Source organism: Neopelma chrysocephalum, unplaced genomic scaffold (assembly GCF_003984885.1).
Source record: "Neopelma chrysocephalum unplaced genomic scaffold, ASM398488v2 Primary Assembly neopelma1_82, whole genome shotgun sequence".
In the NCBI taxonomy this organism is placed as follows: domain Eukaryota; kingdom Metazoa; phylum Chordata; class Aves; order Passeriformes; family Pipridae; genus Neopelma; species Neopelma chrysocephalum.
Genome location: NW_020897744.1, coordinates 1,120,085 through 1,139,364, shown reverse-complemented (window position 1 = coordinate 1,139,364; position 19,280 = coordinate 1,120,085). Strand labels below are relative to the sequence as shown.

The window sequence follows — 19,280 nt, the reverse complement described above, 5'->3', positions numbered from 1 at the left end:
AAAGATGGGATTTACTAAAGGTCTTACCAAATTTAAGGCCAGTTTAAGAATTCAGGACCTGAGAGAACAGCATGAAGCTGCACCAGGTTTATGTTTATGTTGGATACTAGGAAAGGTTTATGTTGGATATTAGGAAAAGGTTCTTCCCTCAGAGGGTGGTTGGGTGCTGTGACTTTCTGCAGGGGGTTGAAACAAGATGATCTTAGAGGTCCCTTCCAACCCAAACCATTCCATGATTCCACGACTCTGGTTTCAGCAGTAGCGAAATCCCCCTCAATATCTACACAGAGGTTTCACAGTCCATCCCCTGTGGCAGAGCTGAGGCACTTTCAAACCCTGTGGATGTATCAGTGGGCTGTAAAAGGTGCTGTCTGGCACAGCCTTTTGCCATCTCCCTGTAATTCTGTCATCTTGCAGAGGACCTACTTGGATGATCCAGGTTTAATATCATGATACATTCCCTGTAACCCCCCTAAAAATAGCCATTGCATAACAATCCCATCATGGAACAATGGGCCGGAAGGGAATGGGGCCGTGTTGTCCCTCAGGTGACCTGGAGGCAGCACCGACTGTGCTGCAGACAAACCTTTGTTCCCCTGAACGCCCTCAGCCTGTGGGGTCTCTGTCTGAGCTGCATCAGCTTCCCTTCAAATCCCTTTTTCCTGAGTCATTGGTGTAATTTAAGCTTGTTTGTTTATTTTTTTGCTGTCTGCCAAGAACATGGAAATTGCAGTGTCCCTTTGTAGCAGCCTCTTACACATTTTAAGACTGTTATCTGCCTTTTTTGCCTTATCTTCTCCAGACTAGACAACCTGATTTCTTGCAATCTTTCCTCATAGATCATGTTTTCTAAACCTCTGATCATTCTCCTTTGGACTCCTCCAGTTGGTTCACATCTTTTTTTTGAGGGGCAGTGATCAAAAACTGGAAGCAACACTCCTGCTGAGGCCTTGCTGGGGCTGAACAGAGTGGAAAGATTCTTACAGGCTCCACTGTCTGCCCAGGACAAGAATTTTTCACAGCACGTGACACTTATGTGCTCTTCTCGTGATCTGCTAAAGCTCCAGATTTTTTCCTGCAGAACTGATCAGTTATTCCATTGTTTAGGGTTTTGTGCATAAGAAACAATCCCATTTGCACTGATCTTTGAGACCTTATTGCTGTACCAGAATTCATGAGTGAAATTCACGGTGAAAACATTTTTTGTGTTTGTTCAGATGAGTATCTTGGGCTACAAACACATCTTACCCTTTGGAAGCTCCAGCCAGTTCACTTCCAGCTTCTCTGTTGTTTCCAAAGCTTTCTGTCATGACAGACCATGTAGGTGAGAAGACAGGGATTAAGCTGTTGTTGAATCCAGTGGTGTGGTGGCTTCACTGATCACTCTGCACCTCCCATTCCAGGTTTAGTGCAAAGCTTTCTGTTGTTTCTGCTGAGGGATGAAGGTCTGTTGATCCCGTTTGGCTTTTCCACAGCTATGGGAAGATTACTGAAGTGCAACTCTGCCATTTTGGTTTTGGGCACTCATACACTGCTGCTGTTAGAGAACTCCCCAAAGAAGTGTTGTGTTCCTGTTGGTTTTGTTGAATTTTCTCTTTTCTTTACTCCTGATTCAGTGACATGAAGCATTAATTGTGTTTGATGTGTCTTTCTGTCGACTCTCTCACGTGTCTTTGTGAGGGAATGAGCAGCCCATGTAGGAGAGCACCTTTATGAACTAATAGATTTTTCCTTAAAAAGCCTCTTTTGGGTGATTCAGATGGTTCATCCTCTCATTCTTTGTGTGATTGATGATGACAAGTGAGTTGATCAAAGACTCTGCAAATTGTAACACCGAGACAAAATCATTACTTAAAAACCATTGTACTTGCAGTTTTCAGATATCAATCAAAATTACTTAGAAATGAATTAGAATTACAGCACTGTGAAAAAAATCTGTCTTTACACACTGAATAACCTTAGATTAAATTAATAACTCAGTATAAATGTGCTTTGCTCTCTGTAGTAGCTGACTCTCTATGGTGAGTGCTCCATGGATGAGGTCCAGCAGCATCAGCTATTCAGCTGGTTTTGCTCTCAATAGCTTCCCATCTTAGCATTTATATATTCCTGATGTCCTGACACATTTCTCAAGCTGTGGAACTGTTCCCCTGAGTTCAGTAGAAGTCAGGTATTTTGAGAGCAGTGGCACTATTTGGATAAAACATCACCTGCAGTCAGTTATTCCACTGCATTGCAGCAAAAGCTGTACCTTAAAACACTCCTGTTTTTAATGGCCTGGTACAACACCTGCCTGACATAAATCCTGCTGTACTCATTCAATCCTCCTAGTGAAGGTGCACTTTGATTCATTCTGGAAGCTGGAACTTGCAATCCCAGGTTCCCAGTGCTGAGCTCACGTGTTCCTCAGCAAACCCACAGACACTCAGTCAGTCTCCCAAAGCCATTCACTCACAGGCTGCAGGAAGAGTTGGTTTTTTTTTTTTCTAGTTACTCTTTCCCTCTTTGAAAATTTTACAAAGCTTGCTAGTGATGGCTCAGATTGCAACACTGCTCCAGAGAAATGCTAGATTTAGATGACTCACACCCACAACAATAAAAAGTTCTCGTGTAATTCAAGACAGCTGACTGCAGACTTGAATCACATATTAATACTCAACTGGAATTTTTTTTTTTTTTCATTTTATTGCCTCAAAGTTAAAATTGGTTTGCAAATACTGCCCTGCATAGAGCAACATTCTGGAAGGGGCATCAGAGCTCTGGCATGGACTTTGCATGGCTGATGCCAAGAAAAAATAAGGGAATGTCAGGGCAAGATGAGAAGAAAATAATTCAGTGAAGAAGGAGGCAATGTTTTAATATGATGAATCCCATTTCCCTGCTCGTAGTTGGTCTCTGTTACAACTTTTCCCAGCTGCCTCAGTTAGGTTTCCCTGGGTTTGTCCCCTGCAAAGTGTCTGTTCCTGAAGTGAGGCCCCTTTATTTAATGTGAGATGGTCACGTTTGATGCTGTGAGAAAGAAGAGAGGAATTCTTTCCAAGCAAACCTAAACTAAGATGGTGTTGCTGTGTTTGCTGTTTTCAGGAAATTATTACAATCAAGGAGAGATCCGTAAGAAAGAGCTGGAGCAGAGCTGTTGTGTCCTGGGGATTCCTGCGTCCGATGTCACAGTCATTGATCACAGGTAACTGGTTTCCATTTCCAGCATAATTCCACTGCAAGGTTAAAGAGGGATGAAGTTCATTCAACATTCAATAAAGCTGACTGTGTCATTCTGAAAAGCCTTGAGGAATCTCAAGAAAGACCATATTAGATATTTTATTAATTCTTCACATTAATTAATGCAAAAGACAATTCAAGTATGTAATGGGGATCATAATTCCTAAGTTAAGGTCTGTTCATCCAGCATCTACAATTATAATAACAACCACATTTGGGGTCTGGCACGATGTGTTTGGGCAGCATGATCAGATTTTGTTGTATAACAACTTGTCTGTTATACAGACAGTTACAGATTCTCTGAACTGCCTGTGGCAGGTTTGTCTGTCGGCTGTTCTTTGCAGGGTTAGTGTGGAATTCTATTATATTTATAATCTACCTTAGTCCTGGCTAAAGACAAAAGTGAATTGCAGTACTAAGGACAGTCCACACTAAACATGAGAGTAGGATTCTTCAAAATTAAACCATGCAAGATTTCTGTTTTTCTAAAGTGTGGTGTTGTTTCCTTGAGTTGTGTGTAGCTGCAGAGGTAGGTGACAAAGCTGACACTTCTGTGTTCAGGAACTCTCTTCTGGGAAGGTGATTTAACACTTTGAATCAGTGAAACTTGGAACTAGTGTTATAAAGTCCTCTTAAATTGCCTTGTCTGTCTGTAGGAGCTGAACTAGATACTGATTGCTAGGAAGCACGATACAAGTGGTTGTTTCACCTGTAAACAGCTATCACACAGTCCATAAAGAATATTTCTGTTTATGAGGAAATAATAACAACATGTTGATTTAAAGCCACTCCAACTAGAAGAGTCAGAGCTGAAAAAAAATCTGGCTCCAGGCAGGCCCTTTTCCCATGAACATATTTTCCCTTGAGCTGAGGCAACAGAAACCACAGTCCAGAATATGAATCTTTTTGAGTTCTTTGCTTTTTTTAGCTTTAGTTTTCTCTCCAAGTTTTCAGCTCACTTAGGAAAACAGCATAGGAGTTGTTTTTCCTTTGGAATGAAAAGAGATGTTTCCGTTCATTTCACATGAACTGGTTTTGGATAACTGCAAGTTTTGTAGTACAAACATAGGGCAATGCCCAAAACATTTTGGGGAGGAATAAGGAAAAAAGCTGTTAAGCATGAATTCTGCTCAATGAACCATCTTTTGAAGTTAACAGAGCCCAGAAGCCACTTGGCCTTTCATCCTGTAACACAGCATGAGGTTGGTTGGGGTGTGAGGCAGGTTCTGACACTGCTCTGTCACCCCCCTTACAAACACAGCCCAGAGAGCTGCTTTTGGCAAGTAAATCTTTGGTTTGCCCTCCTTTGGTAGGAAGGTGAGGGCCATTTCAGAGAAATATCTGGGATGGTGCCTCTTTCTCACGTTCATCACACATTTCTGTCAGTAATGACTGGTGTGTGATTCCCCCCAGTGAATGCAGTGCCTGAAATGACAGATCCATCCCTCTGCCCAGAGCTGGGCTAGAATGTACATCATTGTTCTGAGAGACAGGTTTAGATTTGAGGTCTTTATCTCTGAGTTACATTGCTTTGAGAACACCATCAAATCCTTTCTTGAGCAATTGGGGAGTGAACTGAAGTTCTTGATGAGTTTTGCTCAGAGTTTACACAGTGAAGTTAAGTGTGTTTACAGTGCATTATTTACTGTGCTGTAACTCACCATGTGGATGCTCTTTATGAAAAACATCTGTGGATCAGGTGTTAACAAACTGGTAGAGGATCAGGATTAATTTCTAGATGACACTGGATTTTTAGAGTAGCTAATTTTTAGATGCAGTTTAGACAAAACACTGGGACTCAGGGTTCTTTAAACTTACTCAAAGTTCCTGGATTCCTTAAGGTCAGTAGCATTCCTATGTCTCTTAAGGCTTACATGATCTACAGATTATACAAAAATATTTGCTAGTATGGCATGATGTGAAACTTGCTAAATCAATACATTATTAACCACTAGATTTCAATGTAAATTCACATCTACAGAATACAGCTCAGGAGGCTGTTCCTCCTTAGTATTTTGTCTTCTGTAAGGCACTGTTTTAAATCAGAGCCCTTTGGCTTTTTTTGTGTTCCCTTCTGAACTCTTGAGAAGATAATTTGCCATCAATGTAAAGAACTAGCACATTGCTTAAGGAGTGCTGCTGGCCTGCTGCCCATCTAACATTGCTTACACAAACACTGCATGCTTTACATTAGCCCAGCTGCAGCTTTGTGTTTTGGTAAGGAAAGCCCAAAGGATTGCTGGGTCTGGATCTGCTCCAGCCATTGTAGTGTGGAGCTGAGTCATGCTGCTTCCTCTTTCTTTGCATGACCTACAAGTGAGTGAATAAAATTTTCAAGATGTCAAAGGGGAAATAGGTTTGCAAAGCCAGGTGATTGACTTGCTCTGTCATCTCACTTGGCCGGGCAGGTATAAAATCAACATGACATTTTGAATGACATTTGTGAATGTGTGAAGAGAAGGCTTTAGTCAGTCAGCCTGTGATGAAATCTCTGTTAAAGACCAAATCCTTATTAAGCAGTCCTTGCCTTAAACAATGACTCTCTCAAGCATAGCCAGGATTCCCAGGGCAGGACCAGCTCAGTCTCTATCACACAACTGCTCTGCACCGATCCTTCAGGAGTGTGTTTGATGTTGTCACTGTGTTTATTATCTCAGTTAAAGACAACTCAAATGTGCACAAATATGGTCCCAAACTGTACCCACATTTCAGCCCTAAAGATCTGAAGTCCACACAAATCTCCTACAGAAAAGTTCTTTGCTACAGGGGACATGTCCTGGAGTGGGAAGGGGCAGGAATGGCCGTGCAGTGCCCGTGTCTGGGCATGCAGAGATGCTCCAGACTAGCTTAGATTAGAGCTCTGGACTCTTCCTACTTGTGACTAGTACAGGTGAGGCACCAGATTTGCAGAGGTGTCCCCTGAGCTGGCTTGTTATTGTCAGAGCTCCAACACTACACCAACTGAACAGCTGGTTTTAGGGGAGAAAAGTTTCACAGGCCGCTTTTGTTCTCATTCCCACACAAGGCTTAATTCCAGAATTTGGTCTTGTATTGCTCAAAGTTAATTTCTGCACTGTCACAATTATTCCTGCTGCTGGATGAGGGAAGAGTAACAAGACAGTGAGTTCTGAAACTCATGTAAGATAAAAGCCACTTCATTAATTATATAAATGCAAATGTAAACTCTGTGCTTTTGGTACATTTCTGTCATCTTATGTGCTTCAACAATGGACTTTCTTGTAAGTTAAGCTCCCATTAACATTGGGCACATCTGCCAATGCTCTGGCTGTCTACTGTCTGTAACATTACACATAAACAGGAGATGTTTTCTAAGCTGCTTTCACTTTCTGAAGAGAAGCAGCAAAAAAGAAGCCCAAATTATCATTTTTTTCTAATATGTGTTTTGGATTCGTGGAAAGATAAATATCAAGACATTTTACTGCCGCTTCTGAAGCTTTTGTGCACAGTTGTTCTGGACAGAAAATAAAACTGACTGTTTGCATCTTTAATATGACAGAAAATATTTGGCCCAAGTTTGCACTGCAAAGAAAATAATAGCTGAGATCTGTGTAAACTAGAAAATTTTCCATTCACAGTCTGAGGCTTACGGCAAATAATGTTATATCCCTTTCCAAGTTTCCATGGAAATTGCCCTCCGTTTGCTTTTTTATTATTATTATTTCACTGAAGTCCAAAAGGGCTCTGATCAGACACTGCACAGGAGAGAGGACATCTGCCCTGCACAATCACAGGCTATTTTTATGAGGCTGCAGAGAGGCTCAAAACCAGTTTTTTCCCCTATAATAGTTCTGTGCTGTTGGACTCATTTTTTAACTCCTGTGAGATAAATGGGCTTTATTGCACTTCCTCATGTTTAACTTCTAACTAACTTCCTTCCATGAACTCCCTATGACAGAGAAGTGAGTCTGTAAGGTCATGGGAAAAATATATCCCTAAGTAAATAGTGTGTGTGTGTGTGTGTGTGTCTGGTTGTGATGATCAGAAAGATATGAAAACACCCAGACCCTTCAGAGAATGAAATATATGACTGGAAATTTGAGCCTTTTAATTAGAATTTAGAAACACACACACACAGAGAGTTGTGAAGTCCATCCTATTGATCCAGTTTGGGTTTGCTGTGCTTGGCTGGTTCACTGGTGAGTTATTGATGTGAGTGCAGGGTGCTGAGTGCACAGAGCTGCAATTAGGATGAGAATTGAGGGCACCAGGAGAAGTGCAGAGATAAAATCCTGGCCTCAGTCAAATTTGGGTGATTTCAAAGCACTTTCTGACTCGCTCACTTGCAGACCTGTGTCATCTCGCTGAATGGAATTCCTAAAAAATGTACTTATCTTACTTGCTACATGTTTCTGATCAGAAAGCTGATATTATTCCCCAATATTTCCTCTTTCCTCTTCTCATATATCCTATTTGGGATCAGTATTTAATAGTTTTGATTCTGGTGAAATAATTGTGGCAATGAGTTACATTTTGTCTTTGTCAGTTCCCTGTGGTGTTATAGTTTGACATTTTATTTTATTGCTAATTCTAAAGAGCTGATCTATGTGCTGATTAAAATTGCTGCCATGCTTTATTCTGGAAGAGCTGCATATTTCAGTAGTGAGTGATGGGATTCTCTTAATCTTTCTTATCCCAGCAAGGCTGTAAAGGTCTTTTTTTTTTTTTTTGCAGAATTTTCTTTAATTAAGAACGGCATCTGTGGGACCAGAAATCTGAGATGTAAATTGGCAACAAGCTCAGTGTGTATTACAGGGAAATCAATCTACATCTCTTGAATCAGCCAAACATACTCAAAATCATCCTGAATAGTAGCAGGCTTCACCATGACAAGAAGGCACAGAGCCTTTGTCAGTCAGATGGGGATCTTGATATTTATGTAATCACTGTAGCCAGATTTCACTTCTGTTTAGTATAATCCTGGAAATTTAAATTGTTTTCTTTCTGAGAAATTTGGCCACCTATTTTTATTTACATTTCTAAATCGATAATTTGTTCAAAATGCTTTACCACGTGGCAGCTCATGCTGACATTTTAGGACCTCAGAACACTTTATAAAAAGGATTATATCAAAGTCTGCCTTCAGGCTTCTGCTTTTATAAGTGTTGCTCTATGCAATAATTTAAGAGGAAATTTTTCAGGGGATTGAGCTGTCTCTGAGCCCTCCAGGAAAGCTGCTTTCTGAAACAAAGGCTTGTGTTGCAGTGAGTTAGGTTTGGCTATTTTGTCCCATGTTAGGTATTTTCCTCAATAAGGAAATCTGCCCTTTTGCTTCCCTGGGGCTTCTCTCAACCAGGTCCTTTCTCAGCTTTCCAGCATAATTAACTCCCTTGGCCTACACAAAGGGGGAAGGGTCTGTGGTGAAAGGGAAATCCATCCTTTCAGTGCCGAAGGGGCACTGAAATGTCCCCCACATTCCCTCTGCAGGGCAATGAGCAGTGGCACTTTTGAAAACATTCAAGGATTCCCCCTCAGATGTCAACAGAGACCTGTCAAACCACCTCAGGGAAATCACAACAGGGTTTGATTGAGAGGAAGAGCCTGGCCAGAGAAGCCAAAAGCTCGTAATAAATGTGGGGGGAAGTGAAGGAGTACAGCTGAAGAACAAAATGTTTTATGGAAATCAAATCAAAATACTGTGCGTTGATATTTATACTTTTAATGCTCAAGATGATTTTAGCAGAATAAAAACTATGAAATACTGATCTCAAAGCATGAAAGATGAGAATGGGGATCCCAGCCATGCCCTGAAGCAAGTTTGATTCAACTTAAAAACCATCAGCACCAGTAAACTGATAGTCAGGAAAGAAATGAGGCTGTGCCTAAAGCTGTGTTTCAGGAGTCTGGGAAAACTGACTGGGGCTGAAGGAAGGGAAATGCAGGAGAACAGGGAAATCCATTACAAGTAATTTTTCTTTTGTTCTTTCTTAGTTCATACATTCAGCACTGTCTTTTATTATTCTTTCCTTAATGGTTTTTAAAAGTCCGCCACATACATTAAAGACAGGCATCCAATGACCCATCCTGGATTTCGTGGCCCAGCTTTGTTGTGTCCTGGGAACACAGAGAGATTTGCTGACTGGAGCCTTTCTGTCACTGGACCACTTGTGTCCAAGCAGAAGGAAGTGCCTTTGGATTTGCTGGTTTCCTATTAAAACATTTGGAGTGGACTTTCTTCATGGTGCTGGGAAGCTCTAGAAAGAGAAGTTAAAGCTGTTTTCCACAGTTTCACCCAGGAGTCCCCTTTTAAACACGATAAGCTGTAACAGTCTCTGTATTTTGCTGGTTACACGTGGAACAATACAGTGTGTTTTGCCAACACTGACCCTGAGGAACTAATGGAGAATGACAGGCGTTTTCCCTTTGCTCCCGGAAGATTCCCTGCTTTGATAGCCCATCAACATCTCTGTTAGTCCCTCATTTTAACCTGCAGCTGCAAACCCTTGCTGGTAATTGTAGGCAGACCGAGGCCTTTTATCAGAGAGGAAAAAATGCTTAACTCTTTCCCTGAAAGAGTAACAATTATATCAAATAGTCACACTAAGTTAATCAAAGAGGAGGAACACACAGAAAAAAATCTAACAGGATTTCAGCTTAAGCTTTTGAATCTCTGCATTCCTCCCAGTTTACTCAGGGAAAATATATCCCTATTTCTACTGGGAATGCTCTTAAAAGCCTTCTCACAATAACGGATTGGGCGTTAACGCCTTGTTCACAAGAACTGTGTGGTTTCTTTGTGTCTTCTCATAATCTTATTTTAATTGTAGCTTCAGTGTTTAATTGAAGTACAAAATGTTGAGTGCCTCAGTTAAAATAAAGCTGTGATATCTGAGGCTGTGACATGCTCTGGAAACATCATCCTGTTGCATCTGCAATGGACTTGCATTTTCTGCACGTCAGGTAATTACTGTGCTGGAAAACAGGGGGAGGGATTTGCAGCCGCCCTTGGTCAAACTCCTCTTTGGGATTCAATCTAGAGAAGTGCAGTTCCATCAATTCCAGCAGGGGTTGGCCATTGACTTCAGCAGGACCAGGAATTGTCACTGAAACAGTCAACAAGAGAAGACAAAGTCTTGTTTAGAAAAAAATGTTAGTATGGGGAAAGTTGGAAAAGCAACTGTACAATGGATGTTGTGTAAAATGTGTTTTCTCTTAATGACCTTCCAGTTCAGATTGGCTCTGTTTACATACAAATCAAAAGCTGGTTTGTCCAGCTGCCAGCACAGCAAAGCTCAGTCTGGGATCTGAGTATCCAGCTGTGTCTTTTGCCTCTGACATCCTCCCAGTAATAAAAGTTGTGTGGCTGGGATTTGGCTGGAATTGCAGATGATGTGTGAGCCAGAATTGAATTCAACCTTCTCTTCCTCTGCTACACAATAGAAGTTAAAGCTTGTTTGTGTCAATAAAATAAGCATATAAAACTCCTAACCCCTCAGGGACCAGATATGATGAATAAGATGCTCTTTTTCCATCATCACATTTCTAACCCTGACCAATGTTAGTAGTAAGTCTGTGGGAACTCAGACTTTTGTCTTTTCAGGAGCAGAAGCTTTTGTGGAATTTACCTGTGAAGATGCAGCATCCAGAGAACAGACATAGTTACAACAACCTTTGCAGTGCTCTCTAACCCAGGTTCTTTGTTCTTCACTTTCAAACTCCCTGGAGGTTACAGTATATTAAGCGCTGTCTTTGCTCTGTAATCCCTAACAGCTTTCCTGCAGAATGACAAAGTGACAGAGACAGTAACTTCTTCTCAGGTGAATTGGTGCTGCTGACATGCCTTTGAGTTGTCACTTCCCTGTTTCAGTCGTTTCTCGGCTGCTATTGTTGTAAACTCGGCTGCTTTGTGTGGCAGAGCCTCTCCCACTTTGCTGTAGAGGTTTCAGTTTGGCAGCTTGTCAGGAACTTGTGAGCTGCACTATGAACACAGGAGCCTGGGGAGCTTCTGGTGATGGAGAGACTTTAGGCCCTGGGTGCTGTCTGGACGTGATCAAAGCTGTCTCAGTTCATAAGGAGCAGTGATGATGACACTGTATTTAGTGTGGGGTCTTTCTCACAGCAGGGAGAGCTGTGGCTGCAGGGCAGGGCTCTGGCAGCAATTTCTCTTGCAGGTTGCACTTTGGCCACCTTGTTGTAAAAAACCCACTGGTAAAGCTCTATAGCAGAGGCACAGCAGTTGTTATCTCCACTCTTCTGTTAATAAAACCCTATTTGAGCCCTGATTGAACAGTGTGAACCAGCAAAGGTGTTCTCAGCAGTCTGGAATCTGAGGCTCCCTCAATGCTCCTACCTGACTGCAGCGAGGGGCTGCTCTGCAGCAGCATCGTCCAGGGCTGCCTTTGGAAGCATCCTACAGCAAGAGAATTCCCATTTGTATTTTCTTGGCTGAGTTTGTTGTGACATGCCCTGTTATTTTTGCATTCTGGGTCCATTCTGAAGGTCCCCCAGGCATCCCTTCAAATGAAGCATTGCATCACTGAGGAAGTGAAGCCATTAAAAGTGAACGCTTTCGCCAAACACTTGGAGCAAATACAATCAGCTCTCATCTTCCAGAAATGGACTTGCAAGTTGACATTGCAAAATTTGGGGAGAACAATAGTCCTTTCTTGAGTGGTTTGATGCAGTTTTTCAAAAAGCTGAGCTGTGCCGTTATTTTTTTTGCCACATCATGAATGAAGGTTTTATATTTGCGTAGAAGAAATGTTACCAGGCAAAGTGGTTGGAGCACAGAGCTTCACAATTTAAAATCCTTTGAAAGGAAGAGAAATTTTAAGATTTCTGCTGAACTCTGCTAATGTCTCTGACCTTCTCTGTGTCTTACTTTAATCCTGTAATAAACCCTCCCTTTTTTCAGAGCTGTGGGGATGGACCAATTGCTGTTTACATAGAATTCTCACATTGTGAGATGCTGTGAGTGTTGAGGATCATGATGAGAGTTTTCCTTGCTAGTCAAAGGGTTAATTTCTTTCTCCAAAGAAGGAGATCTGATTTAGGTTTGGCATAGGAGGAGGGGAGACAGAGGATTTTGTTCTGCAGGAAACTGGGTCAGCAGGTTTTTATTATCGTGCTCCACAGCCCAATGTGGTTTGCATTTAGGAATGAACTCGGCTGACATTGAGGATGGTCGATTTCCCCTTCCCAGAAAGCAGCCCCAGACAGTGCTCCACACATCCCAGCTTGCCCAAATCCAGTGCAAGAGGATGGATGTTCAGCCCTAGAAGCTCAGGCCCTTGTGAGTTTGTTAGTTATGTTTTCAGAGTCATGAGTGCCTCAGGAACACAGAATGAGGTCCAAGATATTTTGGAGAGGAGGAACAATAGGGCTGGAATATTTTCAGTCACTGAAGTGCATTGGAATCACAGAGATCTCCATTGTTTTTACACCCCATCGACTGATGATTGTTCTTACAGCCTGTGGCATTGTTTGGTTTTTGTTTGGATCTGGTCAGATTCTGATCTTGGCCTTGCCAATGTAAATTTGGAGTAATTCCCTTGCTTTCTGTGAAGCTGCTGCTGTGTGTGGCTGAGATCACTGTGTGGTCCTGCAGATAACCTTTAGCTGGGGAGTTTTCCATTATAACTCTTGGACCATCATGACTGATGAAAGATTTGAATAATCCAGAATCTTTTTCACATCTTCCAGCTGCCTTGGCCATATTCCCTGGTGTGTATTCTCTTCCTGGGCAACAGAGAATAGATGTCTCTGTCCTTTACCTCTGCGTGGCAGATATCATGCATGTTGCATAATTCAGGCTGCTATTTTTTATAGATTAGTTTGACTTTACTGAATGATGAAAATCCAAGCAGTTATAACTTAAAAAAAAAATCTACATTGTTTTGATTGTAGGAATCAGATGAAGGTGGTGGAGCTTAAAAAGACTTAAGGTGGAGCTTAAAAAGACATTACAAGAAGATTGCTCACGTCTAGGAAAATTTCTGACTAACAGGATTTAAGGCTGAGCCTCTATTTCCAGTTTTATGCTCTTGTTGTTTTGCAGACTTTATTGTGAGTTAATGGATTTTCAGCATAATAAAACCATCTAATTCTGTCCCGTTCTAGTCTTTATTCAGTTCTGGCATCAAGAAACCCAGACATTTTTGCAAACCAAGTTTGGCTTTTAAGGCTGAACAAGGAAAATACAGGCAATACTGAGAAGACAGACAGCAGGAGGTTGCCAGCAATTCCTGGAAATAATGGAGTTTCACAACCATTGCCTGCAGATTGGACATTTAAGGAGGAAAAATATCCTTGTGGCTTGCTTGCACAGAATAATGAAAATGCAAAGTCTGTGGAGAAAGTTTATTATGGTAAAAATTCAAATGCCATCCTTGGGTTTAAACCAATGAGCAGCATATCAAATGCCTCAGAATGATGACAGCACAGAAATAACCCAGGTCAGAAAATTGCATGTGGTCTCTCCTGGACTTGCTTTTAATGTCGCGTTAGGCTCTACGTTTTAGTTGTCCAATGGTTTTGAATCTCTGAACAGTTTCGGCTGCAAAAAATACGCTCACAGAACCATCTTTTGAAATAGGAACATGTTAAATAAACGGGGAGGAGGAAAGGAGGTGTTTCTGTAATACCCTCGTGCTCTTACCCCGTTGGCATCTGTCAGCGAGAGCCAAGAAAACGCCAGCGCGTGTCGGGAGAGGCAGCGAGAGGACTCGTAGCAGGCAGACACGTACACACAACAAACAGCAGAGCTGAGGCAGCACTTTGAAAATTGCCTTCTGCATAATGAAACAGAGGGGCTGTGGGAGAATCTCCACTGCATAATGAACCAGAGGGGCTGTGGGAGAACCTCCACGGCTTCGTTCAGCAGCGGCAAATTTATTTCATTCGAATTTGTAGTGACTCGGAAAATGTCGCCGTGTTGTTGGAAGCCTTGGGTTGTATTTCCTCATCCCTAAATTGAACCAAGTTAAATCAAACTCTCAGCTCAAGAAATGAGAGATGAAAAGACTCTCCCTCTCCTGTAGTGGCTCTCCAAAATGTATATTATATGTCTTCAGGCTGTCAGCCGTGTGAAGCTTTCGGGATGTGACTCATAGAATAAATAAGTTTGGTCATTCCTGCTGTGAATAAAAAAAAAAAGGTGAAATCCTGCATTTTTATAAAGGCTTTTTCTTCCCCAAAAGAGTTCAGGAAACATCACAAGTCATTAACATGTTGGAGCTGTCACTGAAAATACAGTAGCTTCAGGGTTGAACAGCAACTGTTAATAGCGCTCAGTAATGCCATGTGCATGAAACATGTCTGCTGCTGCATATTTGTGCTCTTCCAAATGAATGAACTCGAGTTTCTAGACTGAAGCTGAGGGTGGTAATGCAGCAGAACAGTGCCTGTATGTCAGAGAGGGAACAGATGCTGGCAGGAGACTGGGGGATAAACAGATGCCGAGTAATGCTGTGTACGAAATAAGCCATTTGTGCCCATTTGGGAGCTCTGCAGCAGAAGGGATGCAGCCTGCAAATTTAAGTAGGTTATGGTGTTCTCCCCTATGGCTGGGGTTAGAGGCCTGTCCAGTTACTGCAGAGTGTCACTTTGTGGTACAAACATCAAGGATCTAAACTAAAATCGTCTTTCAGAGAGCAATGGCTTCACATGGGTGCATTCCTTTTTTGTTTTTAAATGTAACCCTATCTTTACCAATTAAAGTAGCTATTTAATGGTTAGAATATGATCTCTGAGCTATGAGCACAAATCCTGTTTGTCCCTTTTGTGGGATAAAATATATTTAGCCTTGCTGGATTTGTAGTTACTATTCCTTCCTAGTGTTTTACCCGTAATTAACCCTCTCTTTTGATAGTTGTTTACAGCAGGGAACAGACTGACAAGAACGGTGCTCTTTGTTCTGCTGTAAGGAGGGAGCTGTGCCAGGTAGCTCTCCTGTATCCTGTGTGTATCCCAAACTCAGGTAACTGTCTCCTGGGGCAATCCCAGTGCCAGGAGAGAGGGAACAGCAGTTTTTTTAAACATGGCTGCTCATCTTTTCAGGGAGTGGGAATCACTTGGCTGATTAATCTGATTCCAGGCAAAAGGGGCTGGACTGGAAGTACTGGTGAATGGCTGACAAAGGTCCCACCCAGTATTTCTCACAGTAGCTCTGCACAGCAGTGTGTGCTGGAGCTCTTTACTGTTCCTGCAAATCGATTGCTGATATCTGCAAGCAGATTACTGCCCAATGCAATACAACTTCTGGCCTCTTTCCGTGGGTGCCAATAAGAAGATTAATTAGAACAGGGCTAAAAATGTATTAGTATTTAAGGGAGATGTATTTTTACTGTCCTGCCTCATCTCTTATTCCATCCCAATCCTTTATGTGTTGTGCTCAGAGGGACTCTTGGTAGAGTCTTCATTCATGCAGCTTCTGCTGTTTAGTGCCTCTGCACCTACAAGGAGGTAAGGAAGGACTTTTTGTCTCCATCCTCATATATCCTTATTCCAGGAGAACAGGTGTGTTCTGGCAAGAGCAATCTGGAGCCAGCACAGGATGTTTAATACACAACACTTCAATACCCCTCCTGCACTGGCTCACTGTGGGGCCCTCACACAGCTCACAAGTGCTCTCTGGTTCCACAGCAGCTCTAAGACTGGAGTCATCTCCAGCCAGTCTTGGCAATTGGACCTTCCCAGTGATCTGTATTAAGCATAAGTGTCTTGGGAGGTTTCCCAGTTCCACCATTGTGCTTTTGGTGTTTACAGCTGCAGTAACTAACTCTGACATTTATACCCAGCTGGTGCTCTGATGGCCGAGCTCGCTGCCTGTTTGCACATGGGGCCTTCTGATAAGGCAGGCATTTGACCTTTCTATTCTTAACCCATTAACATTTAGAAGAGCTGCTCTCCTCACTTCTGGGGCTGTGTTCCTCCCCCTCCCCCCAATATCCCTGTTCCTGCCAGATAAGATTACTCCTGGGTTATATATTGATCTAAAAGCAGAGTGCCAAATGCAGCCCACACCGGTTCAAGGGCGAATGCTGAACCCGCACGAGTGAGTCCACATGCTCAGTTCAGTTGTGGGAAGGACCAGAGGCTCTTTTTGCCCCCTCAGCAGAACCTGAGGACAAGCACAAGTACAAGCTCAGTTCTTTATTGTCCCAGTTAAATGGCTGCAGGAGGTACCAGCCCAATTTGCTGATGCTGCAGCTTTGTGCTCTTTCCTCTTCTCCATCTTCATGTGAACAGATGAAGGGGTTGAAGTGATTCCTACACATATTATTACACACTCATTTGCCTGGGGCAGTGTATTCAGTAACCTGAACGTGCAAATGGGAGCCAAGAATCCTTTCTTTTAAGCCAGCCCAGCCCAAGAAATACTCCACTATGTCACTTGGACAGATCTCTTGAAATGTTCATATGCATTTCCCAGTTTTTGAAAGTGGGAACCTATTAGCAACCTAGTGAATTACAGATAGCAAAAACTATTATGGGAAAGTGGCTGCATCAACAAATGTATAGAGCCACTTATAGTCTAATAAAAAGTCACTCATTCTTGGCTAAAAGTTAGTCACTGAGGTATTCCCAGGTGTGTGAAGTGGCACTGAGGAGCTCTGAGGGGCTGACTCAGGTAGAGCAGTTAAACAGCAGCTCCCAGTGCCAGAGCTGTCACACAGAACGTGAATGGGGCCCTGTGAGCAAGGGAATAGCAGGCAGGAGTGAGGAGCTGTTATTGCCTCTTCACGTGTTGTTTGAGAGCCTCTTGTTCTAGTTCAGTATCTTGGTATAAAGTCCAGATATTGGCGTTTGGAAAATCCCTGGGAAACTGCCACCAGAGTGATGAAAGAAGTGAAAAACTGGCTTCCTAATAATGGATGTAAAAAATGCTTGAGCTGTTTACTTTATCCATGAGATGACTTGATGGTCATACAGGAGGAACAACATGGAGAAGAGATTTGGTGGATGAGGTCTGTTGAGATGCTATGTAGCATTTTGTATGAGAAGAGTGGCCATTGGGGTCCCGCTGGCTTTAAAAATCTATGTATGACACTGATAATAACTACAATCAATCACAAGAATTAATTAGCTGGCAAGTCTGATTTTCCACTGTAAAACCAAAAGCCACTGGAGCAGCATGGATCAAAATTTATTGCAATTATTAATACTTTATTATGTGAAATGGTTTAAAATAAAGCATTGTGATTTAATGTGCCTTTATGACCATCTGTACCAAGAACTAAGCTTCAAGTAGTCTAATAAGATAAGTTACATGAAATTAAAGAGGCAGGCAGTGTGCTTTTTCCTGCCAATGTTTAAGAGAAAGTAAAACCACACAATTGATGGAGGTCGCTGACTTAGCACTAGACTTTTTTAGAGTGAGAGACTCCTTTTGAGTTGTGTTATCTTACCTAATTCAGACACTCAGTAATTCAGGCTTGAGAAGCTCATTCAAAACTGAAGGAGGAAATCTTTTTTCATCTTGTGGTCTGTGAATAAAAATAGATGTGAAAGCTGTTCTGCTAATTTTTTAGGTGCCTGAAGAGCATGTGTGATCCAAAACCAACTGTTTTATCTCCTTAACTGCAGTTAACACTATCTTTGTTTACTGGATGTGTTAGTTTTTAATGCTGTGTTTTGATAAGCTTTTCCATGTATTTCTAGAAATTCTAATATAATTTACACAGTTGTTAGGAAACAATTATGAAAGACTGGAGTCATTGTAAATGACTCGGAGCTCCAGCTTCCACCTCAACTTAAAATTGCACAAACCATGACTAAAAGTGCATTTAGTGGGGAAAAATGCATCACTCCATGCTTGTTAATACAATAAACTGGAAAATTAAATTCTATCCTCAGATACAGAGTTGTTTTAAAAAGAACTAAATCACTTATTTAAAACAGGAGCAGCTGAACTGAAAGCACCAAGGCCCAGGGTCGGGAATGCTCCTGCCAGGGCTTGGAGTCCTGATTTACAGGGCTTTTATGCTTTATTTTTTCCCCCTCTTCAAATGTTTCATGAATTAAATTTTTTATCAGTGACTCAGAGCAAAAGAAAATTTCAGATTTTTGTGATAAGATATCAGATGCCTGGGCAAGCCTTCAACTTAAAATGGTTTTCTGGCTTATCCACCCTACTGTACATGCTGAGATGGGAGTGTCTGAGCCTCTAGTTATGATTAAAACACTGGAACCATGAACATAGGAAGCAATAAAGTATCATGTAGGAGAAGATTTATCATTTCTGTGACTTTGTTTAAAGAAAGCCCAGATGTGGGAGCACATATCTACTGAATCAATCATTTTCTAAGCCACGGATGACCAGAAAATTAATTAAAAAGAAAGAAAAAAGTGGTATTAGAAAAATAAACCTGCAGAACTTAATGTTTAAACAATGTAGCCCAGACTAGTTTGGCCTTAAAGTGATCTGCATTAACAGTAATTTATTTGGGAATGTTTAACCCTGAGGATTTAAATTCAGGAGACAGTGTTGTTCAGTGGTTGACACGACTGGGAGACAGGATTGCTCCAGTTTGCTTCTGCTGCAGGGTGTCAGGGAACAGAATTTTTGCCATTGACTGCAGCTGTGCCAGGATTTTCCATCCTCTCCATGTCCCATTATCCCCATACAGATGTGGACATCCTCTGTGTCTGTCACACCTCAAAGGGAGGACAAGGTGGCTTCTGGGTCCCCTTCCCTTTAGGGAAGACTAAGAGATCATTGAGTGAAAAATTTGATGCAGTGGCACATTTTTATTAAAGAATTCTCTGCTCACCTCTTACTCAGCAGAGACAGTGAGAAATTCCAGAAAGGTTTGTCCTTCCTGGGATGAGAAGGGGGAGTGTGTACACTGCTGTGCAGGGATAACTCCTGAGGGTCCCCAAGCTGTGTTGGCACATCCCTGTGCCAGGATAAATGAAAGCTGCTTCTCATGGGATGGGTGAGGGTGTGGGATGGGTGAAGTGTGGGATGGTGAGGGTGTGGGATGGGTGAGGGTGTGGGATGAATGAAGTGTGGGGTGGTGAGGGTATGGGATGGGTTGAAGGTGTGTTGGATGAGGGTGTGGGATGGATGAGGGTGTGGGATGGATGAGGGTGTGGGATGG

General features: G+C 42.1%; 1 protein-coding gene across 3 annotated transcripts in view; it reads left to right on the top strand.

The window, feature by feature from the left end:
• PIGL (phosphatidylinositol glycan anchor biosynthesis class L) overlaps positions 1–19,280 on the top strand; it is a 57,524-nt gene that overhangs the window by 1,262 nt on the left and 36,982 nt on the right. For 2 of the 3 annotated variants that reach the window (XM_027691168.1, XM_027691167.1), the window contains exon 2: positions 3,085–3,184. In XM_027691168.1, the coding sequence (XP_027546969.1) occupies positions 3,085–3,184 (100 nt within the window). Of the gene's footprint in view, positions 1–3,084; positions 3,185–13,296; positions 14,313–19,280 lie in introns of those variants that run through there. The other variant, XM_027691169.1, reaches the window with a different exon arrangement.